Source organism: Loxodonta africana, chromosome 8 (assembly GCF_030014295.1).
Source record: "Loxodonta africana isolate mLoxAfr1 chromosome 8, mLoxAfr1.hap2, whole genome shotgun sequence".
In the NCBI taxonomy this organism is placed as follows: domain Eukaryota; kingdom Metazoa; phylum Chordata; class Mammalia; order Proboscidea; family Elephantidae; genus Loxodonta; species Loxodonta africana.
The window spans coordinates 92,922,568-92,948,079 of record NC_087349.1 but is presented as its reverse complement, the minus strand read 5'-3'; the positions used below and the strand labels follow the sequence as shown (position 1 = coordinate 92,948,079).

Below are 25,512 nucleotides of genomic sequence, written 5' to 3'. Positions count from 1 at the left end.
TGTCTAATTTGTCTTCAAAGTTCTACTCTTTTCTTTGCTGCCAGTCAAACAGCCTGAAGAGTTATTCAATCTCCAAATCTCTGTGGTCTGTAAAGTGTTGTCAGTTACAGGCCTTTTGTCATCTGTAGTTGTTTTTTTTGGTCTGATATACTTTATTGGTCTGTTTTCCTTCCCAGTGTGGATAAAACTTATGTAAATGAGGGAAGAGCATTTTTTAAAATAGTTTTTACATGTGCAGTTCATTGACAAAATTATGTCAATGAACTGCACATGTAAAAACTATTTTGTCAACATTCTCACTATCTCTACCCATATCGTTTGACCACTGCTAACTTAGACTGTCTGTCCCTTAAAGTTCTCACCTGCGCATTAGGGTTACAGTTGTCATTTTGATCTCATACAGATAATTCTTTAAAAGAGCATAATCCTCAAGACAAACATTCTTTAGTAATTGAGCTAAAACATTGTTTAGCTTAAAAATAACTTCATGGGATAGTTTTAGTTCAAGGTTTAAAAATTGTTTTTTAGGCAGTAGATTTGTTGATTCACCCAGTCTCAATGGAACCAGTTAAGTCTGGTTTCCATGATAATTTGAAGTTCTGTTCCACATTTCTTCATCCTTTTGCTAAGGAGCCATCTGTTGGGTCCTTGATCAAAGGGCACCATCCATTTCTTCTGGTTTCATGGCAAAGGAGACAGTAATTTATGGGTGCAATTAAACCTACAGTCCATTTCCTTCTGTGATTTCTGGGTTGTCTTCTTCCTCTGTTGCTCCGGGCAAATAGAGACCAATTGTTGTACCTTGGGTAGCCACCAGCATGCTTTGAAGACCCCAGGCACTACTCAGTGAACAAGGAGATAGAACAGAGAATCTAAAGACAACATTAGGCCAATTGACTGGATAGACACACAAAATTATGGCTCTAAACCTTTGAACAAAGGAAACATCTTGTGCCCAAGTAGTTGTACCTCAGCAGTATCAACAGCTGCTGCTTCTTTTTTTTTTTTGGGGGGGGGGGTCTGCTTTTTTTTTTAATGATAGAGTTATATATGACACTGTATTTACCAACTTGCCCCCCACCCTTTTTTTTCCAGTGTTCAGCTTAGTGTTTACAGTAGTTATGTAACCATTACCTTCAGTCAATGCCAATTTTCCTATCACCATAGACAAAAATTTACTACTTTTCTCCTCCTCCCCCCGCCAGTAACCACTAACCATTTATTTCTATATATTTACCTATTCTTGTCATTTTGTATTAAGTGGAACCATACAATATTCATTCTTCTGTGCTTGACTTATTTTGTGAAGCTTACTGTCTAGCATGTATCAAGACAGAAGGACATGTTTTGTTGTTTCTCTTGTACTGGCTAGAACTTTTTCTGTGTGTGAGTGCTTTAAGTGAAAGTTTGCAGTTCAAGTTAGTTTCTCATACAAAAGTTTATATACACATTGTTATGTGACCCTGGTTGCTCTCCACATAATGTGACAGTTCATTCCTCCTTTCCGCCTGTATTTCTCATGTCCATTCAACCAGCTGCTGTCCCTTTCTGCCTTCTGATCTCGCCTCTGGACAGGAGCTGCTCATTTAGTCTCATGTATCTACTTGAGCTAAGAAGCACACTCTGCACAAGTATCACTTTATATCTTATAGTTCAGTCAAATCTTTGTCTGAAGAGTTGGCTTCAGGAATGGTTTTAGTTTTGGGCTAACAGAGAGTCTGGGGCTGTGTGTTCTGGGGTCCCTCCAGTCTCAATCAGACCATTAAGTCTGGTCTTTTTACATGAATTGAGTTCTGCACCACACTTCTCCTGCTCCATCAGAGATTCTGTTGTGTTCCCTGTTAGGGCAGTCATTGGTTTTAGCCGGGCACCGTCTAGTTCTTCTGGTCTCAGGCTGATGTAGTCTCTGGTTTATGTGGCCCTTTCTGTCTCTTGGGCTTATGTTTTCGGTGTTCTTCATTCTCTTTTGCTCCAGGTGGGTCCAGACTAATTGATGCATCTTAGATGGCCGCTTGCTAGCTTTTAAGACCCCAGACACCACTCACCAAAGTGGGATGCAGAACATTTTCTTAATAAACTTTGTTACGCCAGTTGACCTAGATGTCCCCGAAACCATGGTCCTCAGACCCCTGCCCCTGCTGCTCTGTCCCTTGAAGTGTTTGGTTGTGTTCAGGAAACTTCTTAGCTTTTGGTTTAGTCCAGTTTTGCTGACTCTTCCTGTATTGTGGTGTTGTCCTTCTGTTCACCTAAGGTAATTCTTGTCTGCTGTCTAGCTAGTGAATACCCCACTCCTTCCCTCCCCACCCTCGTAACCATCAAAGAATGTTTTCTTCTGTGTTTAAACCTTTTCTTGAGTTCTCATAACAGTGGTCTCATATAATATCTGTCCTTTTGCGACTGACTGATTTCACTCAGCATAATGCTTTCCAGAATCATCCATGCTATGAGATGTTTCACAGATTCATCATTGTTCTTTATCATTGGGTAGTATTCTATTGTGTGAATATACTATAATTTGTTTATCCATTCATCCATTGATGGGCACCTAAGTTTCCATCTTTTTGCTATTGTGGACAATGCTGTAGTGAATATGAGTGTGCATATATCTATTCCTGTGAGGGCCCTTATTTCTCTAGGATATAATCCAAAGAGTGGAATTGCTGGATCGTATGATACTTCTATTTATAGCTTTCGAAGGAAGTGCAAAATCAATTTCCAAAGTGGTTGTACCATTTTACATTTCCACCAGCAGTGTATAAGTGTTCCAGTCTCTCCACAACCTCTCCAACATTTATTATTTTGTGTTTTTTGGCTTAATGCTAGCCTCGTTCAGGTGAGATGGTATCTTATTGTAGTTTTGATTTGCATTTCTCTAATGGCTGATGATAGTGAGCATTTCCTCATGTATCTGTTAGCTGCCTGAATGTCTTTTTTGATGAAGTGCCTGTTCATATCCTTGGCCAATTTTTTAATTGGGTTGTTTGTCTTTTTGTTCTTGAGGTGTTGCAGTATTTTACAGATTTTAGAGATTAGACCCTGATTAGATTTGTCGTCGCCAAAAATTTTTTCCCAGTCTGTAGGTTGTCTTTTTACTCTTTTGGTGAAGTCTTTTGATGAGCATAAGTGTTTGATTTTTAGGAGTTCCAAGTTATCTAGTTTCTCTTCTGGTGTTTGTGCATCGTTAGTAATGTTTTGTATATTGTTTATGCCATGTATTAGGGCTTCCATTGTTGTCCCTATTTTTTCTCCCATGATCTTTATTGTTTTAGATTATATATTTAGGTCTTTGATCCATTTTTAGTTAGCTTTTGGGCATGGCATGAGGTATGGGTCTTGTTTTATTTTTTTGGAAATGGCTATCCAGTTATGCCAGCACCATTTGTTAAAGAGATGGTCTTTTCCTCATTTAATGGACTTTAGGCCTTTGTCAAATATCAGCTGCTCATAGGTGGATGAATTTACATCTGGATTCTCAATTCTGTTTCATTGGTCTATGTTATCAGTTGTTGTACCAGTACCAGGCTGTTTTGACTACCATGGTGGTATAATTGGTTCTAAAATCAGGTAGTGTGAGGCCTCCCACTTTGTTCTTATTCAGTAAGGCTTTACTTATTCAGGGCCTCTTCCCTTTCCATATGAAGTTGGTAATTTGTTTCTCCATTTCATTAGAAAATGACATTGGAATTTGGATCAGGGTTGCATGGTACCTGTAGATCACCTTGGGTAGAATAGACATTTTCACAATATTCAGTCTTCCTATCCATGAGCAAGGTATGTTTTTTCACTTATGTAGGTATCTTTCAGTTTCTTGCAGTAGTGTCTTGTTGTTTTCTTTGTGGAGGTCTTTTACATCTCTGGTTAGTTGTATTCCTAAGTACTTTATCTTCTTGGGGGCAATTGTAAATGCTATTGATTTGGTGATTTCTTTTTCAAAGTTCTCTTTGTTGGTGTAGAGGAATCGAACTGATTTTTGTATGTTTATCTTGTATCCTGGTACTTTGCTGAACTCTTCTGTTAGTTCCAGTAGTCTTTTTGTGGATTCTTTGGGATTTTCTGTGTATAAGTTCATATCATCTGCAAATAGAGATACTTTTACTTCTTCCTTACCAATTTTGATGCCCTTTATTTCTTTTTCTTGCCTAGTTGCTCTGGTTAGGACCTCCAGCACAATGTTGAGTAAGAGTGGTGATAAACAGCATCCTTATCTGATTGCCAATCTCAGGGGGAACACTTTCAGACTCTTTCCATTTAGGATGATGTTGGCAGTTGGCTTTGTATAAATGCCGTTCATTATGTGGAGGAATTTTCCTCCTATTTTGCTGAGAGTTTTTATCATGAATAGGTGTTAGACTTTGTCAGATGCCTTTTCTGCATCAATTGGTAAGATCATGTGGTTCTTGTCTTTTGTTTTATTTATGTGATGGATTACATTGATTGTTTTTCTAATGTTGAACCACCCCTGTGTGCCTGGTATGAATCCCACTTGGTCATGGTGAATTATTTTTTTTGATATGTTCTTGAATTCTATTGGCTGTCGGAATCGACTCGATGGCACTGGGTCTGGGTTAGAGTTTTGTTGAGGATTTTTGCATCTAAGGTCATGAGGGATATAGGTCTGTAATTTTCTTTTTCTATGGAGTCTTTACCTGGTTTTGGTATCAGGGATATGCTGGCTTCATAGAATGAGTTTGGTAGTATTCCGTCCTTTTCTATGATCTGAAATACCCTTAGTAGTAGTGGTGTTAACTCTTCTCTGAAAGTTTGGTAGAACTCTGCAGTGAAGTTGTGGGCTTTTTTTTGTTGGGAGTTCTTTTGTTATGGGTCTATTTAGTTGTTCCACTTCTGTTTGCATTAGTTTAGGTAGGTAGTGTGTTTCTAGGAATTCATCCATTTCTTCTAGGTTTTCAAATTTGTTAGAGTACAATTTTTCATAGTAATCTGATACGATTCTTTTAATTTCGGTTGGGCCTGTTGTAATATTGCCTATCTCATTCCTTACTTGGGTTATTTGCTTCCTCTCCTGTTTTTCTTTTGTCAGTTTCGCCAATGGTTTATCATTTTTTGTTAATTTTTTCAAAGAACCAGCTTTGGTCTTGTTAACTCTTTCAGTTGATTTTCTGTTCTCTGTTTCATTTAATTCTGCTCTAATTTTTATTATTTGCTTTCTTCTGGTGCCTGTGGGTTTCTTTTGTTGCTCTCTTTCTATTTGTTCAAGTTGTAGGGATAATTCTTTGATTTGGGCCCTTTCTTCTTTTTGTATGGGTGCATTTGTTGATATAAGTTGACCTCTGAGCACTGCTTTTGCTGTGTCCCAAAGGTTCTGATAGGGTTAATGTTTTGATTTTGGCGCTTTCTTCTTTTTGGATATGTCCGTTTATGGCTAGAACTTTTGACTAGAGATGGGAAGGTCTTGTTTTCAGTTCCTTGATTTATCATCCACTGTATTTTCTTTTTTAACTAGAGTGTTTATTTGCTTTTAGTAGGTTTTCTTCATGTCCTGTAAAATGGTTTATATTCTCATATTCCTTTTTTAGCTGTCTGTGGTTATTTTGATGGTGTAACTCTCCTCACCTGTCTTGGAGCATCCTTCTCTATTGCTGCTGCTGAACACAGTGTCTTGAGCTTAGCAGAATCTCAAGAGGTTTTTGTGATGTTGTTGGTTGTGCTTTACTACATCGGATTAGAACAACAACAACAACAACAAAAAAATCGGAATAAAAGGAACATAATTAATAACCTAGGAACATAAAGAACATAAGAGACAGCTAGAACATAAGAGACAGCTAGAAAAATATTGGGGTTGGTTAATACCTGGTTGACAAGAATATTTTTGTTTTTGCTTCACAATTTTTTATTTGGATCATCCGTTTGATAAGTATTGGTCTGCCCCATAATTAGATTTATATTTTCCTTTCAGACATATTGGAATTAATAGAGCGTTCAGTAACTGTAAAATGTACCACTATAATTTTAGGATTATTTTTTGATTGTCATTTTCTAACTGAATCATATCTGTTTTTTTTTTTTCTCAAAGGTTACGCTCTTTGGTCAAACAATTAGAAAGAGGAGAGGCATCAGTGGTGGATCTTAAGAAGAATTTGGAATATGCAGCCACAGTACTTGAATCTGTATACATTGATGAAACCAGGTAAACTAGTCCAGTGATGGTAAATTTTCTGTTAAATCGTCTTTCTGAAATTGTCCTTCATGGCAGGTAGGGAGTAGGATTCAAATTACTGTGTTGGAGCCTTAGTTTCCAGAAATAAACTGGGTAGATTTGGACAAGTCACTTAGCCTGTGTGCCTCCTCACATAAAAGGAGTTAACAGAAGCTATCTTACAGGGCCATTATGACAATGAAGCGAAGTAATGTAAGAGAACAAGTCATTTTTAAAAATCTGGTAAGGTTTTTATCAAATGAGTTAGTTTCACCGTTACTATTGTTAGCTTCAGTCTAAAAATTATGTTCCTGTTTTAATTCACAATATTCATCAGGAAATGGAGACACCTGAAGTGATTGAGAAGTATTTGTTCTCTGAAGTATCCAGTATTTCTCCTTTAATCTTACATGTTATTGATTTTCCTGGCAAACTCTTTCCACTTAAATTAGCCAAAAGCACTAAAGCAGTTGCAGTTACTAAAGCCATTTAAAAGTAAAAAAGAAATTGCTTTTCCTTCAAAAAATGTTAAAATGGAGAATATAAAAGGGTTTATTTTTTTTCTAATTCAAATAGGCTTACTTGTCAGTGTTTTTAACATCTTACTTTTCCTTGCCAAATTCCAATCTGAAAATGTTTCACTGTAATCTCAGGATTATATGGTTTATTGTTTGGTGACGTGCATGGCTCCTAATTTAAGAAGATTTGATGTCGTAGTATTTTTCAGATAAGTGTTGTTTCCTTCCCCTCAGTTAATGTGCTTAAAGGAAAAACCAAAACAAAGAAAACACTTTACATTGGCACTTGCTGCTACTGCTTATTTTTAGTAGGGGTTAATATAATATAAAATATAATCTTATGTTTTATTTTAACTTACTATTTTTTAATTATGTTTCTAGTGGTCTTCCCTCTGAATAAGTTTGAAAAATCTGCTAAGCACAGTGTCAGATGACTTAAATCATATGCTCAAATGAAAAACTGCATTATTTTAGACATTTTGTTTGAATTTAGACATTCAAATTTCTGTAACATCTTCTAAAACTGGATAGAATATCAGTTGACGTTGCTTAGCATCAGCACTGCAGAGGACTGGGTAGCTGTGATTTGGGTACTTCTTTCCAGTCTTTAAATGTCCTTTTTTTTGTTTTGTTTTTTGGACAAAATAATGCCAAATAGTCCATTTATGAAGTAATTCATTGAATGGCCACTAAGCCTTCTGTGAATGCATTTTAAAATGGAAGATTTAAATACCCTCAGATCTTCTAGGAGTAAAGATATTGGGTGCTCCTGAGTGCAGGGATCCACAGAACCTAGATGAGAGATATCTGAGCCCCCTCACCCCTTTGTTCCTCTGCCCACTCTGGTAAAGAGAACCATCCTGAAACACAAATGATGTGCTTTCACAAGCCTTATCAGAAAGCTGCTGCATGTTTTGTGGCCAGTGTAACTTGTTTTCTTTGCCCCTTTGTATGTAGGTGGCATGGAGAGAGGGAGAAGCTGTGTTGAACAGAAAGCTCTAACTTCAGATAAAATCTCAGTGTCCTGGTTATGTTTTTCACATTCAGGCGACTCCTGGATACCGAGGATGAGCTCAGTGACATCCAGTCAGATGCTGTGCCATCTGAGGTCCGAGACTGGCTGGCTTCCACCTTCACACGGCAGATGGGGATGATGCTCAGAAGGAGTGAGGAGAAGCCTCGGTTCAAGAGTATTGTCCATGCAGTGCAGGCTGGGATATTCGTGGAGAGGTAAAGATGGCCACCATTCCGTGACCAAAGCAGCAAATGGAATACCAGTTTCCAATAGCTGGAAGCTTTACTCCAATCTAGTTTTGATACCTTTTAAATACTGAAAATTCTGGGTGGAAAGAATAGGTAAATGAGAAGTAGCAAAACATACCTATTTTAATATCTGCAGCATTGTTAGGACAAACTTTTGCCTTTCCTCAGAATTCTTTTTATGAAGTAGAGATGGTTTAGTTTGAGTTCAGTCTCTAGTTTTTGAAGAAGGACCCCATCTAATCCATCATTCATTGACATATGTTCATGATGGCTACATTGGGAGCTGGTCAGGAATGCTTTGAGATTGCTGACTCAGGAAGGGCAGTTTATTTGCAGGGATTTGAGTTTCTCATGATACTTTTCAGTTTTATGAGCCATCTTACTGTTTAAAACTGAATTGCCCTCCTCCTTCCTCCAAAATAGATTCCAGAAACATTATCCTTATAATCCCTGTTGCACAATTACACATTTATAAATTCCATGTTGAGTTCGAAATTCACCTGGGCCATTTCTCTTCCTTGTTTTTGACAGTTCTAAAGAAAATGCTCTTCTAAGTGGGTTGTCCATATGAATTCTTCATTCAGGTTAAAAGTACTATACTTCACATTGTCCATACTGTGTCATAATTCACTTTTGACAAAAGTAACATGTTTTAATAATTTAATTCCCAGCCCTGGACACATAGACTTAATTTTTTTGTTTCCAGAGATTCATTATGATGCTTTAATTTCTATTGAATTCAGCACTTAGCCCACTTGAGTGACTATGAAAAAGATCATAGAAGAAATTGCTGGTTCCCTGGGTTAGCAGAGGACATGACCTCTAATTATTTCGTGTAAGTCTGTGGACTACTAATCCGTCTTTGTAAGAAATTAAAATGCATTCTTCCACTCTGTCTTTGCCAGAATGTATAGACGAACATCAAACATGGTTGGACTGAGCTACCCACCAGCTGTTATCGAAGCATTAAAGGTAATACCAATGAAAAGATTTTAAAATGTACGCGATACCCTATAAAAAGTGTAATGAAATTTGTTGTTGTAAAATAAGAGACTTTTATGTACAGCTCTTTACCCAGTCATTCCTGACTTTTTTTCTCTCATTATCTTTTTTGTATCTCTTCTAACAGTATAACTATATTTTCAGCCATCTTCCTATTTTTTTTTTTTTTTTTAAATCAAACTCTGTGTTGGTTTCACTTCTTTCTACTTCCCTGGAGCAGTTTAGGTTTTGTACAGTTGATATCATGGGATGCAGTTGGTTTCACTTCTTTCTACTTCCCTGGAGCGGTTTAGGTTTTGTACAGTTGGTATCATGGGATGCAGTCTATCTTTGGCCATAAAAAATGATCAAATTTATTCTGGCTATAAGTATTTAACATCAGAGTATCTTTGTTGATCGTAATATAAATCCATTTTATAGACAACAAAACTAAGACTCAACCAGATTTAGTCAGAGATAGAGCTAGGGTTCTACCCCAGAGCTCTTGTCACATGGTAAGCTCTCAGTAACATTTATTTCATGAATGTACACCCCCAGGGCCCTTGTCTTCTCCACATAGCCTCCTGTTTTCTCAAGACTCTCACTGAGCCAAAATATTCCTTGTGAAATGATGCAGATGTTTGAGTTTAAATGGGCTAAATGCTGCAGCAGTACTCCCAAGCGGGCAAGCTCTTGGAACTGTATACAATATCTCTAAGAGCCCCAAAGCAGAAGTATTCCTTTAGGAGTGTGTTAGGTCAAATCAACTACTCTGAGGGTATCCCAGCTGCGCTTAACCTGACTTGGCTTCTCAATTCGAGAGCAGGCCTGTGCTAAGGCCTAGGATCACTGGGCTGGTTGATGTTGCATGGTGTCTACACATGGAGTTGGGTCCACTTGCTCAGGGACGTCATCACATCCTGACCTTTGCTAAAGAGATTGCTGTTGTTCTCTGAAACCTGAAAAATATATTACCTGGTGATATTTTCAGAGGACAGCTTAAAAAGTTCATGGAATCAGGGATAGAAGGGCTTCTTAATTCAATGTCAGGAAAGAGCCCTTTAGGGCCCTTTGAGTATATATTCATACTCCTTTCTCCCATCTATGAGACATTCACTAGCTGAATTTGTGAGACCCTATATACATGAATTTTCATTTCTCCCTTTTCTGTCTCTGTATTTTCTCTTTTTTCTTAACTCATCTTAAGAGCAGAAAGAATACTCACAGCTGGAAGACATGCATGTTTTCTGTGGTTCCTCTTTAACCCCTACTCTGATGGCCAATATATTAGTGTAATTTACAGTGACATTTCTCATGTTAATGTGTGAAATCCTTCATGAAATCTGATGTTTCATAACAACCGGTATGAAGTTACATTGGTTTTTCATAACTGAGTCTGAAACACTCAGTGAAAGTCCTAGAAATATTGAAACCATCTTTTACCTTTAATTTATTGCTTTACCATGGCCATAAATATGTGTACCCAGAAATTTATGCAAATGTTTCTTCCAAACTGAGACTTCTTTTCTATGCAGAACAATTGAAGAAAATGTGGGACACAACCTATGATGCACGTGAATTGTTACTTTATGCTTAGGAAGAAGTAACTTGTAGATGCACACATGTCTTTTTGAGGGGAAAGATGCTTAGATTATTCACAAAAGGAATAAGTACTAACTTTCTAAATAGTTATACTTTTCCGCATATACTGCCAAAACCGCAATTTCTCCTGGTCCTGCCCCCTGTTTCCTAGGGAGGTTCAGAATCTTTTTAGAATCTAATATTTCCCCACTTCCCCAAACTCTGGTTTTATTTGCAGTGGGTTGGAGGTGAGTTGGAGAGATTACAGAGATTGAGTCTTCTTTTCTTTTTTTACATGGTGCCTGTTAGGAAAAGGTTATTTCCACTTTACTGGTGGTAGTTTTATATGGGATCAGTACTGTTTTCTTCTGCTACAGAAATTTTGCCCAAAGACTGAGAGAATACAATTTAATAAAACAAGCATTGCGCTACTATCCTGGTAACTTTTGTGATTCATGTAAGGGCATGGCATAGAATGACATTTCAGGAAGAGAGTGATTAGCTACTACCAGTCCCTAAATTTGAAATACATTGCATTTTTGTTCTTTTTCTTTTTTTCAGTCAATATGTATTAGTTTCTGCTTTGTGGGTGTTTTATCCCTGTCTTCTGGGGTGGAGTTATTGGAAGTGGAGAAGTATGCTTATCTTCAGGAGAGCTTGTTGTGTGATCAGGAGGAGACCCATTTGGACAGACTCCAGGCTTAAAGTGGGAGGAAAGGAAGTGAGGAGGTTCAGGTTTCCTTTATGTGAGACTCACAGGAAGTTCAGGCAGTTTCTCCACAGGAATGGTCTTGGGCAAAGTTTGGCATAAAGCAATTAAAGCAGTTGCTTGTTAAAATGCAGATTCCAGGCCCTGCCACCAGGATTCTGTGGAGTCCCCCATCCTAGAATCAGCATTTTTACTGATCACTCCAAGTGGATCTGAAGAACATTAAAAATTGAGAATCACGGCTAAGGCCTCCCTAAAATGAGGGTCAGAGATGCAAAGGACATCCACCTCACTGTCTCTGTTCGCTCATCCCCCTGATTCTCTGAGCTCTCAAGGTCTCCCATTCAGAGTGAAGCTTTGCTTTTTTCACTATGGTACTTTCTATATTTCCAGTGATAAAGAACTTTTCTCTTTTTTTACTCATTCTGGAGACTAGGATTAAAGATCGTCAGATATGACAAAGTGTTCCAACCTATTTAGTTGTCAATGGACTTTTCCTTAGGGCTGGCGCATGGTCAGACAAGGGCTTAGGCTCATTGACAATGCCAATTTGTAGTGACCAATGTGAAGCTTTAAGTCTTGGGTTAATCTTAAATTGCCCCAGGGTCTATGCCCCGGGCCCTAGTGGGATACTGGGGGGAATGAGGCCTCGGCCACAGTATATATTCATATGTTCATTGAGTTTACCATGTAAACTGCCATCCATGAGATCAGTAGAGGGTATCAGTGGGACTCTTATCTGGTTCTGCTACCTTATGGAATTAGACCCTTCATTTCATCTCTCTGAATTTGCCATCTGTAAAATTGGAGAATATCTGTAAAATCTAAGGTGCCCTGGTGGTACAATGGTTAAGCGCTCAGCTGCTAACCAAAAGGCCCGTGGTTCGAACCCAGCAGCGACTCCTCAGGAGAAAAGACGTGGTGATCTGCTCCCATAATTACAACCTAGGAAACCCTATGGCACAGTTCTACTGTGTCGTATAGGGTTGCTGTAAGTTGAAATTGATTCTACAGCATCCGACAACACCTATTTCTGGAGTTGTGAAGTTTTGTGAGTGTATGTAAACACTTTGCACTGTGCCAGGCACAGAAAATATGCTCAATAACTTAGCTACTTCTTAATCATTATAATGGAAGGCCGAGATGAAGTTGCCACCAAGTGTGAATGGAAACAATTCAATTGAAATTGAAACCCTTTTGGAAAAGTTTGTTTTTCCTAATATCAGTTTTTCTGTGGCCTGGCATTTGTGAGAGAGACCCTTGATGCCATTGAATGAATTTGACGGTTAGGGTGTTAGAGAGGGACAGGATTGGAATGCATGGTCTAGGTCGGGATGCAGCAAGGACTGGACAAGAACCAATCCTGTCAGTAGTTCTGAAAGCCGAGGTCTCTAGCTGGGAACCATCTGAAGCCTTGCCTGTAGTCCATGTGGTCGAAAGTGGATTCTTACTGTCTGTTCAAGTCAGTAATTTTTTTTTTATAGAAAGTAAGACTCTTGGCATGATGAGAGACCAAATGACTATTGCTTTAACTGTATTGCTTAAACACACCGTTGTTTACCCACAAGTAGCTGGTTATGAAGGTCAGGGGCTCATCAGACAATGTTTACATACATTTTGGAGTAGCTATTTATAAACAAGGAGCCCTGGTAGCTAAGTGGTTACGAGCTCGGCTGCTAACCAAAAGGTTGGCAGTTTGGATCCACCAGCCACTCCATGGGAGGAAGATGTGTCAGTCTGCTTCCATAAAGATTTACAGCCTTGGAAACCCTATGGGACAGTTCTACTCTGTCCTATAGGGTCACTATGAGTCAGAATCAGCTCGACAGCAATGGGTTTTTATTTATTTACATACAAAGAAGACTTTGAACTTCAAGAATGATGTATAGGAGTATGTTTGGTTTAGCTTTTTTTTTTAAACTTTTTTCAGTAAAGTGACTTAGAGATTTTAGGAGTAGATCTCCAGATTAGTGACTCCAGAACTGGTAGCATTTTTCTGTCCCATGATATGAATACATTCTCCTAGGTTTACCTTGGTTTCAGTCTCAATAGTTTAGACTGAAGGGACACATTATTTTGTTTACTATAGGCTTCATGTTTCTGGGCACTTTTAAAATGAGTTAGCATTCTCAACTCTAGACTAAGAGGAAGTCAGTAAAGAGTGTCAAGTTAGAGGAGAAAAGCACCATAGGTTAATGTGGAGTTAATTAAATATTTGAAATTAAACAGTGGCATCTGAAGGGCATAATGGAAAGAGCCTGAACTTAGATGTCAGTTAAACTTTGTGATTCCAACTCATAGCAACCCTATAGGACAGGGTAAAACTGCCCCAGAGGGTTTCCAAGCAGCAGCTGGTGGATTCAAACTGCCAGCCTTTTGGTTACCAGCCATAGCTCTTAACCACTACACCACCAGGGCTCTGTTTGCATTCAGGCTCCTGTTTTATCCCTACCACTTACCCTTGGTTAGTCTTAGGGAAGTTAGGTAATGTTTCAGTTTCCTGGGTCGCGCAGGCTCTTTGCGATTGACTGCTAACCTAAAGGTTGGCAGTTTGAACCCACCTAGCAGCACCGTGGAAGTGAGGCCTGGAGATCTGCTTCAGTAAAGATTATAGCCAGGAAAACCCAAAGGAGTAGGTCTACTCTGTCATGAGTCAGAATCAACTCGACAGCAACAGGTTTGGTTGTATGTGTGTTTTTTTTCTTCAATATTTTCATTTATAAAATGTTACTAATAATAACTACCGTTTAGGATTGTCTTCAGAATAAATTACGTATTTATCACCAGTCACAATGCCTAGCATACAATAGGTGCTCAATAAATTGTGTTATTATTATATTATTGTTTTAGTGATAATCCCAGTGCCGTCAAATTGATTCAGACTCATACACAGCATTTACTGCTAAAATATTAACTACTACTAGATATTTGAATGGTATTTCCCAGCCATTCATACTTCAAATTAATTCTTCGACTTTAAAAAGAGAGCGTGCATCTTTTCCAGTGTTCAGCCCCCTCAGTCTTGGAATATCACAGGCTCTTGAGGTCGGGCCAGGTTCTCCAGGGAACCTGTATATTCATCTGCTACTACTAGTTAATATTTTAGCAGTAAATGCTGTGTAGGACTGCCAAGTTGGAAAGAGTTTGAGAATGGGTGGGCTTTAGGGTTTTGGTCTTGGGCTGTGAAGTCTTGACTAAGAACGGCATGGCCAGCCCCAATGTGGGGAGATTAACAGCTCTCTGAGCAGCTGTAGACTAATGGCATTCTTTCTCCCAACCTCGTCCTGCAGGATGTGGACAAGTGGTCTTTTGATGTCTTTTCCCTCAATGACGCCAGCGGGGACCACGCACTGAAATTCATTTTCTATGAATTACTCACGCGCTATGATCTGATCAGCCGTTTCAAGGTCAGTGACGAGGACACAGGTTTCATTTCTTCTCCTCAGCCACAATTTAAGAGCACGTAAAAAATAAATAAACTGCACACATTTGCCCATCCTTGTATGACCTGTGGGCCAAGACCAAGAAATGCCTTCTCATATCACCAGAACACTGTGCTGGGTGACTTGGGACACATCCTTGGGACAGCCGCTGTGGAGAGCTCCTTGGTGGTGGGTACTCTTCATTACCCACTTGCCTGGTGGTCTAATTGGCAGGGGAGAGGCTGGAGAAGCCCATTTAGAGCCCAGTCTTGCTAGAAGTACAACCTGAAGCCTGAAATCGCCAAGCTCCCCCGTGGGCTCTGCCTGCAGATTTCATCTTGGCATGATGTTGTGTCCTATAGACCACCGCCTTCAGAGAGACAGTAATGGAGACAGAGTGAGCACCTGCTGTCTGCAGACTTTCCTTTTCCGCCGCTTGGCTCACTCAGACAAATACTCTCACTTATCATCTGTGATAGATCATTGGTATTTCCCAGCCATTCATACTTCAAATTAATTCTTCGACTTTAAAAAGAGAGCGTGCATCTTTTCCAGTGTTCAGCCCCCTCAGTCTTGGAATATCACAGGCTCTTGAGGTCGGGCCAGGTTCTCAAGGGAACCTGTATATTTATCTGCCAGCATCTGTCATATCAATGACTTGGGCTTCTCTTAGTAGATGGATGAGCCTCTGGAAAATGCAGGTCATTTTTTGTCTAACATATTGATTTCCCTGGACATCATGGTTCTTTTAAAGTGCACACGTAAGAGTTAGTAACCAATGACATATTTGCATTGATTCAACAACAAAATCAGATAACAATGGGAACATTTTCAACATCTGTTTTCAAAATTCTCTCTTTGTACATAAATTTCTTAAGATTGGCAGCTTACTTTCTCATTCATTAGTAAAACATCATGTTTAACTTTGAGAGATAAAGTTTTATTTTGTTGTTTTAGTTATTATTATGTTTTTTCTTTTTAATTGTCTTTTAGGTGAAGGTTTACAGAGCAAATTAGTTTCCCATTCAATAGTTGATACACAAATTGCTCCCGTCCCTAGTAACCATCAAAAAAAGTTTCTTTCTGTGTGTAAACCTTTTCTTGACTGCTTATAATATAGGTCTCATACAATATTTGTCTTTTTGTGATTGACTTTTTCACTCAGCATAATGTCCTCCAGATTCACCCATGTTATGAGACATTTTGCAGATTCAGTGTTATTCTTTATCATTGCATATTATCCCATATGTACCACAGTTTATCCATTCATACGTTGATGGACACTTAGATTGTTTCTATCTTTTTGATGTTGTGGATGATGCTTCAGTGAATATGGGTGTGAATATGTCTATTTTTGTCACAGCTCTTTTTTTCTCTAGGGTATATTCCTAGAAATGGGATCGCTGGATCATATGGTATTTCCATTTCTTGCTTTTTAAAGATGCACCATACCATTTCGCATAGTGGTTGTACCATCTTACATTTCTACCAGCAGTGTATAAGAATTCCAATCTCCCCACGGCCTCGCCAGCATTTGTTGTTTTCTGTTTTTTTGATCAGTGCCATTATTGCTGAGGTAAGATGGTATGTCATTGTTGTTTTGATTTGCCATCTCTCTAACGGCTAATGATTGTGAGCATCTCTTCATGTGTTTTTTAGCTGCCTGAATGTCTTCTTTGGTGAAGTGTCTGCTCATGTACTTTGCCCATTTTTTAATTGGGTTCTTTGTCTTTTTGTTGTTGAATGTTGAATTTTTCTATAAGTTTAAGAGTTTAGACCCTTGTTGGATATGTCTTAGCCAAAAATTTTTTCCCAGTCTGTAGGTTCCCTTTTTACTCTTCTGAAGTCTTTTGACAAGTGTAAGTGTTTAATTTTTAGGAGATCCCAGTTATCTGGTTTATCTTCTGGAATCTGTACATTTTAACTTATGTTGGATATTCTGTGTATGCTATATATTAGCACCTTTAGTGTTGTCCATATTTTTTCTGCAGTCATCTTTATGGTTTTAAGTTTTACATTTAGGTGTTTGATCCATTTTAAGTTAGTTTTTGTGTATGGTATGAGATATGGATCTTATTTTGTTTTTCCGTAAATGGATATCCAGTTTTCCCAGCATCATTTGTTAAAGAGAGTTTCTCTTCTCCATTTAATGAACTTTGACGCTTTGTCAAAGATCAGCTGTTCACAGGTGGATGGATTTCCAGCTGGGCTCTCAATTCCATTCCATTGGTCTATGTGTCTGTCATTGTACCACTACCAGGCTGTTTTGAGTACCACGGCTGTATAGTAGGTTCTGAGATTGGGGAGTGTGAGGCTGCCTACTTTCTTCTTCTTAGGAATATGTATTTTACATGACCATAAACACTTTATGGCCAACGAACTGACCAGTTGCTGTCAACTCAGTTCTGACTCAGTGCAACCCCACATGTGTCAGAGTAGAACTGTACCAGAGGGTTTTTAATGGCTGGTTTTTTGGAAGTTGATTGCCAGGCCTTTCTTCCAAGGTACTTCTGAGTGGACTCAAAGCCACAACATTTTGGTTAGCAGCCAAGTACGTTAACTGTTTGCACTACTCAGGGACTCACTTTATGTCAGTGGTCCTTAATTTGTTTTACATCAAAAACTTGCTTGAGAATCCAGTGGAGGGTTGAGATCCTCTCTTAGAGCAAAACCCCTATGCATGTACACCCACCTTTACCTGGCATTTCAGTGGCTTCATAGCAGGGCTTCTAAGTGGTTTATTTTGGTTTGAACCCCTGTGGAGAATTTGCATTTCCACCCCAGATATACTGAGTCAGAACTTAGATTTTAACAAGATCCCTGGTTAATTCTTATGTATAACTTCCTGGGAACTTGCTAGAAATGCAGATTCTTAGCAGGGATTCAAACCAGAACAAACCTATTGGAAGCCCTGCTTCATAGATCTCTGAAGAACAGTCCAAGGAACCCAGGTTCAATGGATCTTTATTTTTAAAAATGAAAGTGTATTAATCTCTGACTTCTAAAATGCCATAATTAAAAAAAAAAAAAAAATCCACAAATGATAAATTTGGGAAAATATGCTCAAGGAAGAACCTGGGATGGAATCTCATGACATATTACCAGAGCATTTTCATTATTCTTCCTTGCTAATGGGTTTGATAAGCTCCTGGGACACACACTCTGTCCTCTTCCACCTGCCTTGTACTTGATAATTTACCCTAAACTGTGAAATTGGTTCAGAAAACTAATAAAATAAATGTTTTCAGGGTCCCCTTATTTTGTTTGGAAACCCTGGTGGCATAGCAGTTAAGAGCTATGGTTGCTAACCAAAAGGTTGGCAGTTCAAATGCAGGAGGTGCTCCTTGGAAACTCTATGGGGCAGTTCTATTCTGTCCTGTAGGGTCACTATGAGTCAGAATCAACTCCATGGCAATGGGTTTTTTTTTTTTTTTTTTTAATGAAAGTTTTAATTTCCTCATTGGCTATGTTATGCCTCCAGAAGGGGGCAATGAGGGTGCCTTAGACTTTTGCCTTTTCACTTAAAGTTAGTAAATCACTAGTGAATTAACCTTGCTACTCTTTTTCAGATCCCGATTTCTGCACTTGTCTCCTTTGTAGAGGCTCTGGAAGTGGGATACAGCAAGCATAAAAACCCTTACCACAACCTGATGCATGCTGCCGACGTTACACAGACTGTACATTACCTCCTCTATAAGACAGGAGTGGCGGTAAGTACAGAGACAATGTTTAGATGATACACGAGACGCCATGGTACCTTTTTTAGTAGAGGATGTCCCTCTTCCACTGAAGCAGAGCCCACTGGAGGTGTACTGTTTTGTATACTTCCTGTTCTCATCCATCCTGGTCATGGAAAGCCTTGGGGCTCCCTGTTGCCCCTGAAATTTTCTCCAGCCTGGACTTGAAGAAATAAATAACTGGAAGTGTCCTGCATCCTCGCTAGGTTATAACCAATTCAACTAAAGCTAGATATGTTTCTAGATACGGAGAGTGGCACTGTTAACCTCTTAGTATGATCACCAACAGTGAGGTTCACACATATTGAAACTGCATTGAGTGTATTTCACCACCATGTTACACAAGGTTTGCTTTTGGTTTAAACCACTTGGTTTTTTCCATAGGGACTATGGTTATTTTTCAAGGAGGCTTTGGCACAGTGGTTAAGTTCTTGGCTGCTGACTGAGAGGTCAGCAGTTCGAATCCACCAGCTGCTCTGTGGAAGAAAGATGCGGCAGTCTGCTTCCATAAAGATTATAACCTTGGAAACCCCATGGGGCGCCTTTACTCTGTCCTATAGGGTCGCTATCAGTTGGAATCAATTCCATAGCACACAATAGCAATGGTTATTTTCATGGCATTTATGTGCATTTGTTTGTTTGTTTGTTTTAACTTGTGTCAAATTTTACTTCTAACCATTTGAAATTTATCTTGGTTGTTTGGGCTCAACATGGCTGTGCTTTGGATCCCTGTTCTGTAATCTATTCCATTAGCTAAACTGTTCAACTTTGCCTTCTTTGCTTCTGTCTAAATATATGTTTTTTTAAGTATAGCCGTTAGTGACAAAAAAACAGGCCTCTGTGACTTTTTAAGGAGCCCTGGTGGCACAGTGGCCAAAGTGTTAGACTGCTAACTGAATGATCAGTGGTTCAAAACCACCGGCAACCAACTCTGTGGGAAAAAGACGTGGCAGTCAGCTTCCTTAGAGATTTATAGCCTTGGAAACCCTGTGGGGTCCTGTGAGTCAGAATCAACTCAATGGCAGTGGAATAACTTTTTACTTTAAAATCTCCTTCAGAACTGACATCAAGATAGACATTCTTTGGGTATAGCTATTAATTAGCCCATAAACCCAGTACACATTTTTTATCTTCCGTGCTGGGACATGCTGAAAGACTTGGTCTCATATCTCACCGAATTAAAAATAGAATACAGTGGGAGGCGTGTGTGCTTTGGAGGTGGATATAGTTGGATATAAATCCCTCCTTAATTACTTATTAGATTTCGTGACCTATGAAAAATTGCTTAAATCTCTAAGACAGGATTTCCTCATTTCTAAAACGGTGAAAAATATTCTCCCTTGCAGAAGTGCTGTGATGCTTAAGAATAAATTAAATACTCTGCTTGCCTAATAAAGAAAGTGCAGCAATTAGGAATTTTTATTAAAACTTTGTTAGATTTTCCCAAAACCTCTTAACATTTTTAATTTCTTCCTTGATATAAAGCTGATTTCTTAAAAATATTACTTAAAAAGCTATTTTTTTAAACACACGCTACAAAGGGAATCTGTTTAACTGGATAAAAGTTTCCTACCAGAAACGTACAGCAAATGTCATACTTAACGGTGGTTCCACTGAAACATGGAGCAAAACAGGGCTCCCCGATTTACTACCGTGATTGAACATTTTACTAGAGGTCTCAGCCAATGCGATACAATTTCTAAAATATTTAAAAGTAGTATGTGAAAATAATTTAATAACTACAAATTATTAAAGCTAATAAAATACCTCAGTTAGATCTAGATAAGACAGCTGTCTTTTACGCTGGAAAGAGCTAATTAGCAAGTGTGATAGAAAAACATATGTTCACAACAGTTGTAAAAATCTATAAATTACCTAATAAAAATTTTGAAAGTGATAAGAAGAAATCTATTAAACTAAATCTAAGGGCACAGAAATAATGTTTAATAAAGAAATGCATCGTGCTTATTAATGGGAAGCCTCAGTATTACATGGATGTTTTCCTCAGATTCATCTATAAATTCAAAGCAATACCAATCAAAATACCAATAGGATTTAACATGAAGCATGAATAATTTCATGTAAATTAAATATTGTACAACATTAGAAAAGAGTTTTGAAAAAGAATACTGTGGAGGAATAGTTCTTACTCTACTAGATATCAAAATATCTATTGAAGATGTAGTAATAAAAATCATGTGCTTTTTTTAGAAAATATACAAATATAGATACATACGTGCATATGTGTGTATATACATATATATGTGTGTGTGTGTGTCTGTCTATCTATCTACCCAAAACCAAACCAAACCCCATTGCTGTTGATTCCAACTCATAGCGACCCTATCAGACAGAGTAGAACTGCCCCATAGGGTTTCTAAGGAGCAGCTGGTGGATTCAAACTGCCGACCTTTTGGTTAGTAGCCAGTGTCTTAACCACTGTGCCACCAGGGCTCCATATATGTATATATACATATGTATGTACATATGTGTGTGTATATATATATATATATATACACACACAAACACACACATATATATATGGATAAAAAAAGTAAACACATGAAAATTTTATGGGAAAATATTTATGTGCAAGGAAGCTAATCAGAAATATTATTTGTAGTAATGAAACAATGCAAATGATGCAAAAACAAGATAAATAAGTCTATGTATATAATATGATCCTGACTCTGTGTGTGTGTGTGTACACAGTCAGGATAATATATATAGACTTATTTTTTTTCCCCAATAAATTGTATAATCCTTTCTCTAGTAATTCATTATAAATTCATTGTGGTCAAAAATTTGGATAGTTGATTATTGGGTCATCTTATTGGTTAAACAGTTCGTTTGCATTGTTTCATTATTATAAATAATATTTCTGATTAACTTCCTTGTACATATTTTCCCATAGAGTTCCCATGTGTTTACTTTTTTCATTAATACTGTTAATATTAAACATTTTCTTCATGTGCTTTAGCCACTTTTATTTTCTCTCTTTGTTTATGATTCGTATCCATATTCTCCTTGAGAGCTTAATAGTTTGCTGAAAGATTTTTAGGGGTTCTTTTTAAAAATGTTTACCTGGTGCCTGACATGTAATAAAGATTCAGTAAATGGTAGTTATTATTATTAAGCAGTAATAATGAGGATTAAAAACACTTTGTCATATATGTAAAACATTTTAAAATTTGTGTTAGCCTTTTAATTTTTATAATGGAGTATATATATATAATATATATATATAATATAAATAATCTGAGAAGCTGAACTATATGAAGAAGAATGCAGCATCAGTATTGGAGGAAGACTCATTAACAACCTGCAATATGCAGACGACACCACCTCACTTGCTTGCTGAAAGTGAAGAGGACTTGAAGCACTTATTGATGAAGATCGAAGACTACAGCCTTCAGTATGGATTACGCCTTAACATAAAGAAAACAAAAATCCTCACAACTAGACCAGTAAGCAACATTATGATAAACAGCGAAAAGATTGAACTAGTCAAGAATTTCATTTTACTTTGATCCACAATCAATGCCCATGGAAGCAGCAGTCAAGAAATCAAACAACACATTTCATTGGGCAAATCTGCTGCAAAAGACCTCTTTAAAGTGTTAAAAAGCAAAGATGTCGCTTTGAGGACTAAGGTACACCTGACCCAAGTCATGGTGTTTTCAATCACCTCATGCATGCAAAAGCTGTAAAATGAATAAGGAAGACCAAAGAAGAGTTCACGCCTTTGAATTAAGGTGTTGGTGAAGAATAGTGAATATACTATGGATTGGCAGAAGAACAAACAAATCTGTCTTTGAAGTACAGTCAGAATGCTTCTTAGAAGCAAGAATGGCAAGACTTCAGCTCACATACTTTGGACATGAAGTATGTGAGGACAGGAGGGACCAGTCCCTGGAGAAGGACATCATGGTTGGTAGACAGTTACCGAAAAAGAGGAAGACCTTCAATGAGATGGATTGACACAGTGGCTGCAAAAATGGGCTCAAACATAATAACGATTCGGATGATGTCACAGGACCAAGCAGTGTCTCCTTCTGTTGTACGTGGGGTCGCCATGAGTCGGAACCAACTGGACAGCACCTAACAACAACATACTGCCACATACTGGTAGGAGGATACTTCCGACTTGTAAGTTTTCTTTCACTTGGAGTGTATTCATCAGGGTGGGCTAGGTTTTGCTGCAGGACCAAACAATCCCAAGATCTCAGTGGATAATAAACAACAAAGGATTTTTTTTTCCTTGAGCGGAAGTTGAGTTGTCTGCTTTGAGTCATCACTCCTCACTCCAGTGATCTTTGGTTGTAGGAGTAAATTAGTAAATGAAAAAGTGAGTTAGATGGGTCAGTGGTGTGGGTGTCCTCTGCATTGAGGGGTCTGCCCAGAGAGCCATGGTGTGGGGGCTCCATGATACCATCAGCCACGGGCTTCTTCTCAGTTTCCTCCCCAGCCTCCTTAGCATGTGGCTTTTGTCCTTATGCTTCCAAAATGGCTAGTGTGCCTCTGCACATTCAGGTAGGAATATAAGGGAAAGGACAAAGCACAAAAAGGTGCAAAACAAATAAGCCTGCCCACTTTTAAAGAACTATTCTGTCCAAGCCAGCAACTTACATAGATTTCATTAGACAGAACTGTGTCACATTCCACTGCATTCGACTGTGTGGATCATAACAAATTATGGATAACATTGCGAAGAATGGGAATTCCAGAACACTTAATTATGCCCATGAGGAACCTTTACATAGATCAAGTGGTGGTTGTTTGGACAGAACAAGGGGATTCTGATTGGTTTAAAGTCAGGAAAGGTGTGCGTCAGGGTTGTATCCTATCACCATACCTATTCAATCTGTATGCTGAGCAAAGAATCCGAGAAGCTGGACTATATGAAGAAGAACAGGGCATCAGGATTGGAGGAAGACTCATTAATAACCTGCTTTATGCAGATGACACAACCTTGCTTCTGAAAGTGAAGAGGACTTGAAGCACGTACTGATGAAGATCAAAGACGACAGCCTTCAGTATGGATTGCACCTCAATATAAAGAAAACAAAAATCCTCACAACTGGACCAATGAGCACCATCATGATAAACGGAGAAAAGATTGAAGTTGTCAAGGATTTCATTTTACTTGGATCCACAATCAACAGCCATGGAAGCAGCAGTCGAGAAATCAAAAGACGCATTGCATTGGGCAAATCTGCCGCAAAGGACCTCTTCAAAGTGTTGAAGAACAAAGATGTCACCTTAAAGACTAAGGTGTGCCTGACCCAAGCCATGGTATTTTCAATCGCATCATATGCATGTGAAAGCTGGACAATGAATAAGGAAGACTGAAGAAGAGTTGATGCCTTTGAATTGTGGTGTTGGTGAAGAATATTGAATATAGCATGGACTGCCAAAGAGCGAACAAATCTGTCTTGGAAGAAGTACAGCCAGAATGCTCCTTAGAAGCAAGGATGGCGAGACTGCATCTTCCATACTTTGGACATGTTGTCAGGAGGGATCAGTCTCTGGAGAAGGACATCATGCTTGGCACAGTATAGGGTCAGCGGAAAAGAGGAAGACCCTCAATGAGATGGATTGACACAGTGGCTGCAACAATGAGCTCAAGCATAACAACGATTCTAAAGATGGCTCAGGACCGGGCAGTGTTTCGTTCTGTTGTGCATGGGGTCGCTATGAGTCAGAACTGACTTGACGGCACCTAACAACAATAACAACAACAATTTAGGGAAGACTGGAAACATTGCCATTCCAAACAAAATCAGGATATTGTTAGTAAGGAAAGGGGAAAGTTGATCTTACACCAGCAGTGTATGCCACTGAAATTAGTAGTATTCTTAAAGAAGAATGAGCCCTCGTTTTTAGAGTTTAAGATCACCCAAACATAAAGTTGGGGGCGTTGGTGGTTCAGTGGTAGAATTCTCACCTTCCATGCAGGAGACTGGATTTAATTCCTGGCCAATGAACCTCATGTGCAACCATCACATGTCTATCACTGGGGACTTGCGTGTTGCTATGGTGCTGAACAGATTTCAGCGTAGCTTTCACACGTAGCAGACTAGGAAGAAAGGCCTGGTGATCTACAGCTGAAAGATCAGCCAGTGAAAATCCTATAGATCACAAAGGTGCAATTCAAAACTGATCATGGGGGTGGCGTAGGAGCAGGCCACATTTCCTTCTTTTGTGGGTGGGGTCGCCATGAGTCAGGGAGTGACTCAATAGCAGCTAACAACAACAGACATAAAATATCAGAGCCAGGATTTGGTCCCAGGTCTGTCTGACCTCTAAAGCTATGCATTTAAATATTTAGAGTTGCTACTACAACACCTCCAGCAACGTAGAGCCCCTTATATTTTACACCTCAGCGTCCTCACGAGCACTTTCTTCCAAGTATTGTGATGAGGATCAAAATGAATGGAAGCATGTACCCTGAGCTTATCTACTCAGCATGTATTTAGTTTACTGTGTACTGTTTACAGCATACTATGGGGATGCAAATGTGAATTGTACATAGCTCCAGCCTTCAAGACAAACTCTTAAGCATTTATGCCAGTGCCAGTTGTCACTGACGTAAAAGTTACACCTTAGCATCTAGTGATCCTGATGGCCTGCACACTGTGCTTAAATCAGCTCATTTGCCACTGAATTTTCATTATCACTTCACGTCATGTTCAGAATAATTCTTAAATCTAGAAAGTGCTTCCCACCCACTCTGCCTTGGAAATGCAGTTCAAAACAAACTCCTTCCATTGCAAGTTTACAGACACAGTGGGGAGCATGCTGATGAATGGAGAACACATTGTTACTCTAACCTTTCGTTACAAAACAAGAGGGGAAGAATGCTTTAAATCATTTCAGTTCTATAAACTGTAAGGCACACAGGGAATCAAAACATCCCGTTGATAAAGGATGTCTAGTTTTCAACATCAACAGTATTACTCATTGTAATCTGTTTGCATTACTCATCATTGCTCTAATTGAAGTGCTTAGAGTATGCTTGAATCCTTTCAGGTGTGTGTCGTTTTTTTTTGTTTGTTTGTTTTTTTGGCTTATTTCTAAGAGAAAGTCCTTTAAGAGAATTAGATTGAAGAGTTGTTGACTGAATAGATATTAATTCGACCAA

General features: G+C 38.6%; 1 protein-coding gene across 8 annotated transcripts in view; it reads left to right on the top strand.

Moving 5' to 3' along the window:
• Window positions 1–25,512, top strand: part of PDE1C (phosphodiesterase 1C) — a 604,116-nt gene that overhangs the window by 459,602 nt on the left and 119,002 nt on the right. For all 8 annotated transcript variants that reach the window (XR_010322749.1, XM_064290126.1, XM_064290125.1 and 5 more), the window contains 5 exons: window positions 6,035–6,148; window positions 7,723–7,905; window positions 8,844–8,910; window positions 14,500–14,616; window positions 18,201–18,341. Coding sequence is in view for 7 of the 8 variants with exons in the window: in XM_064290126.1 (XP_064146196.1) it covers window positions 6,035–6,148; window positions 7,723–7,905; window positions 8,844–8,910; window positions 14,500–14,616; window positions 18,201–18,341 (622 nt within the window). In the remaining variant the exon portion in view is untranslated. The remainder of the gene's footprint in view (window positions 1–6,034; window positions 6,149–7,722; window positions 7,906–8,843; window positions 8,911–14,499; window positions 14,617–18,200; window positions 18,342–25,512) is intronic.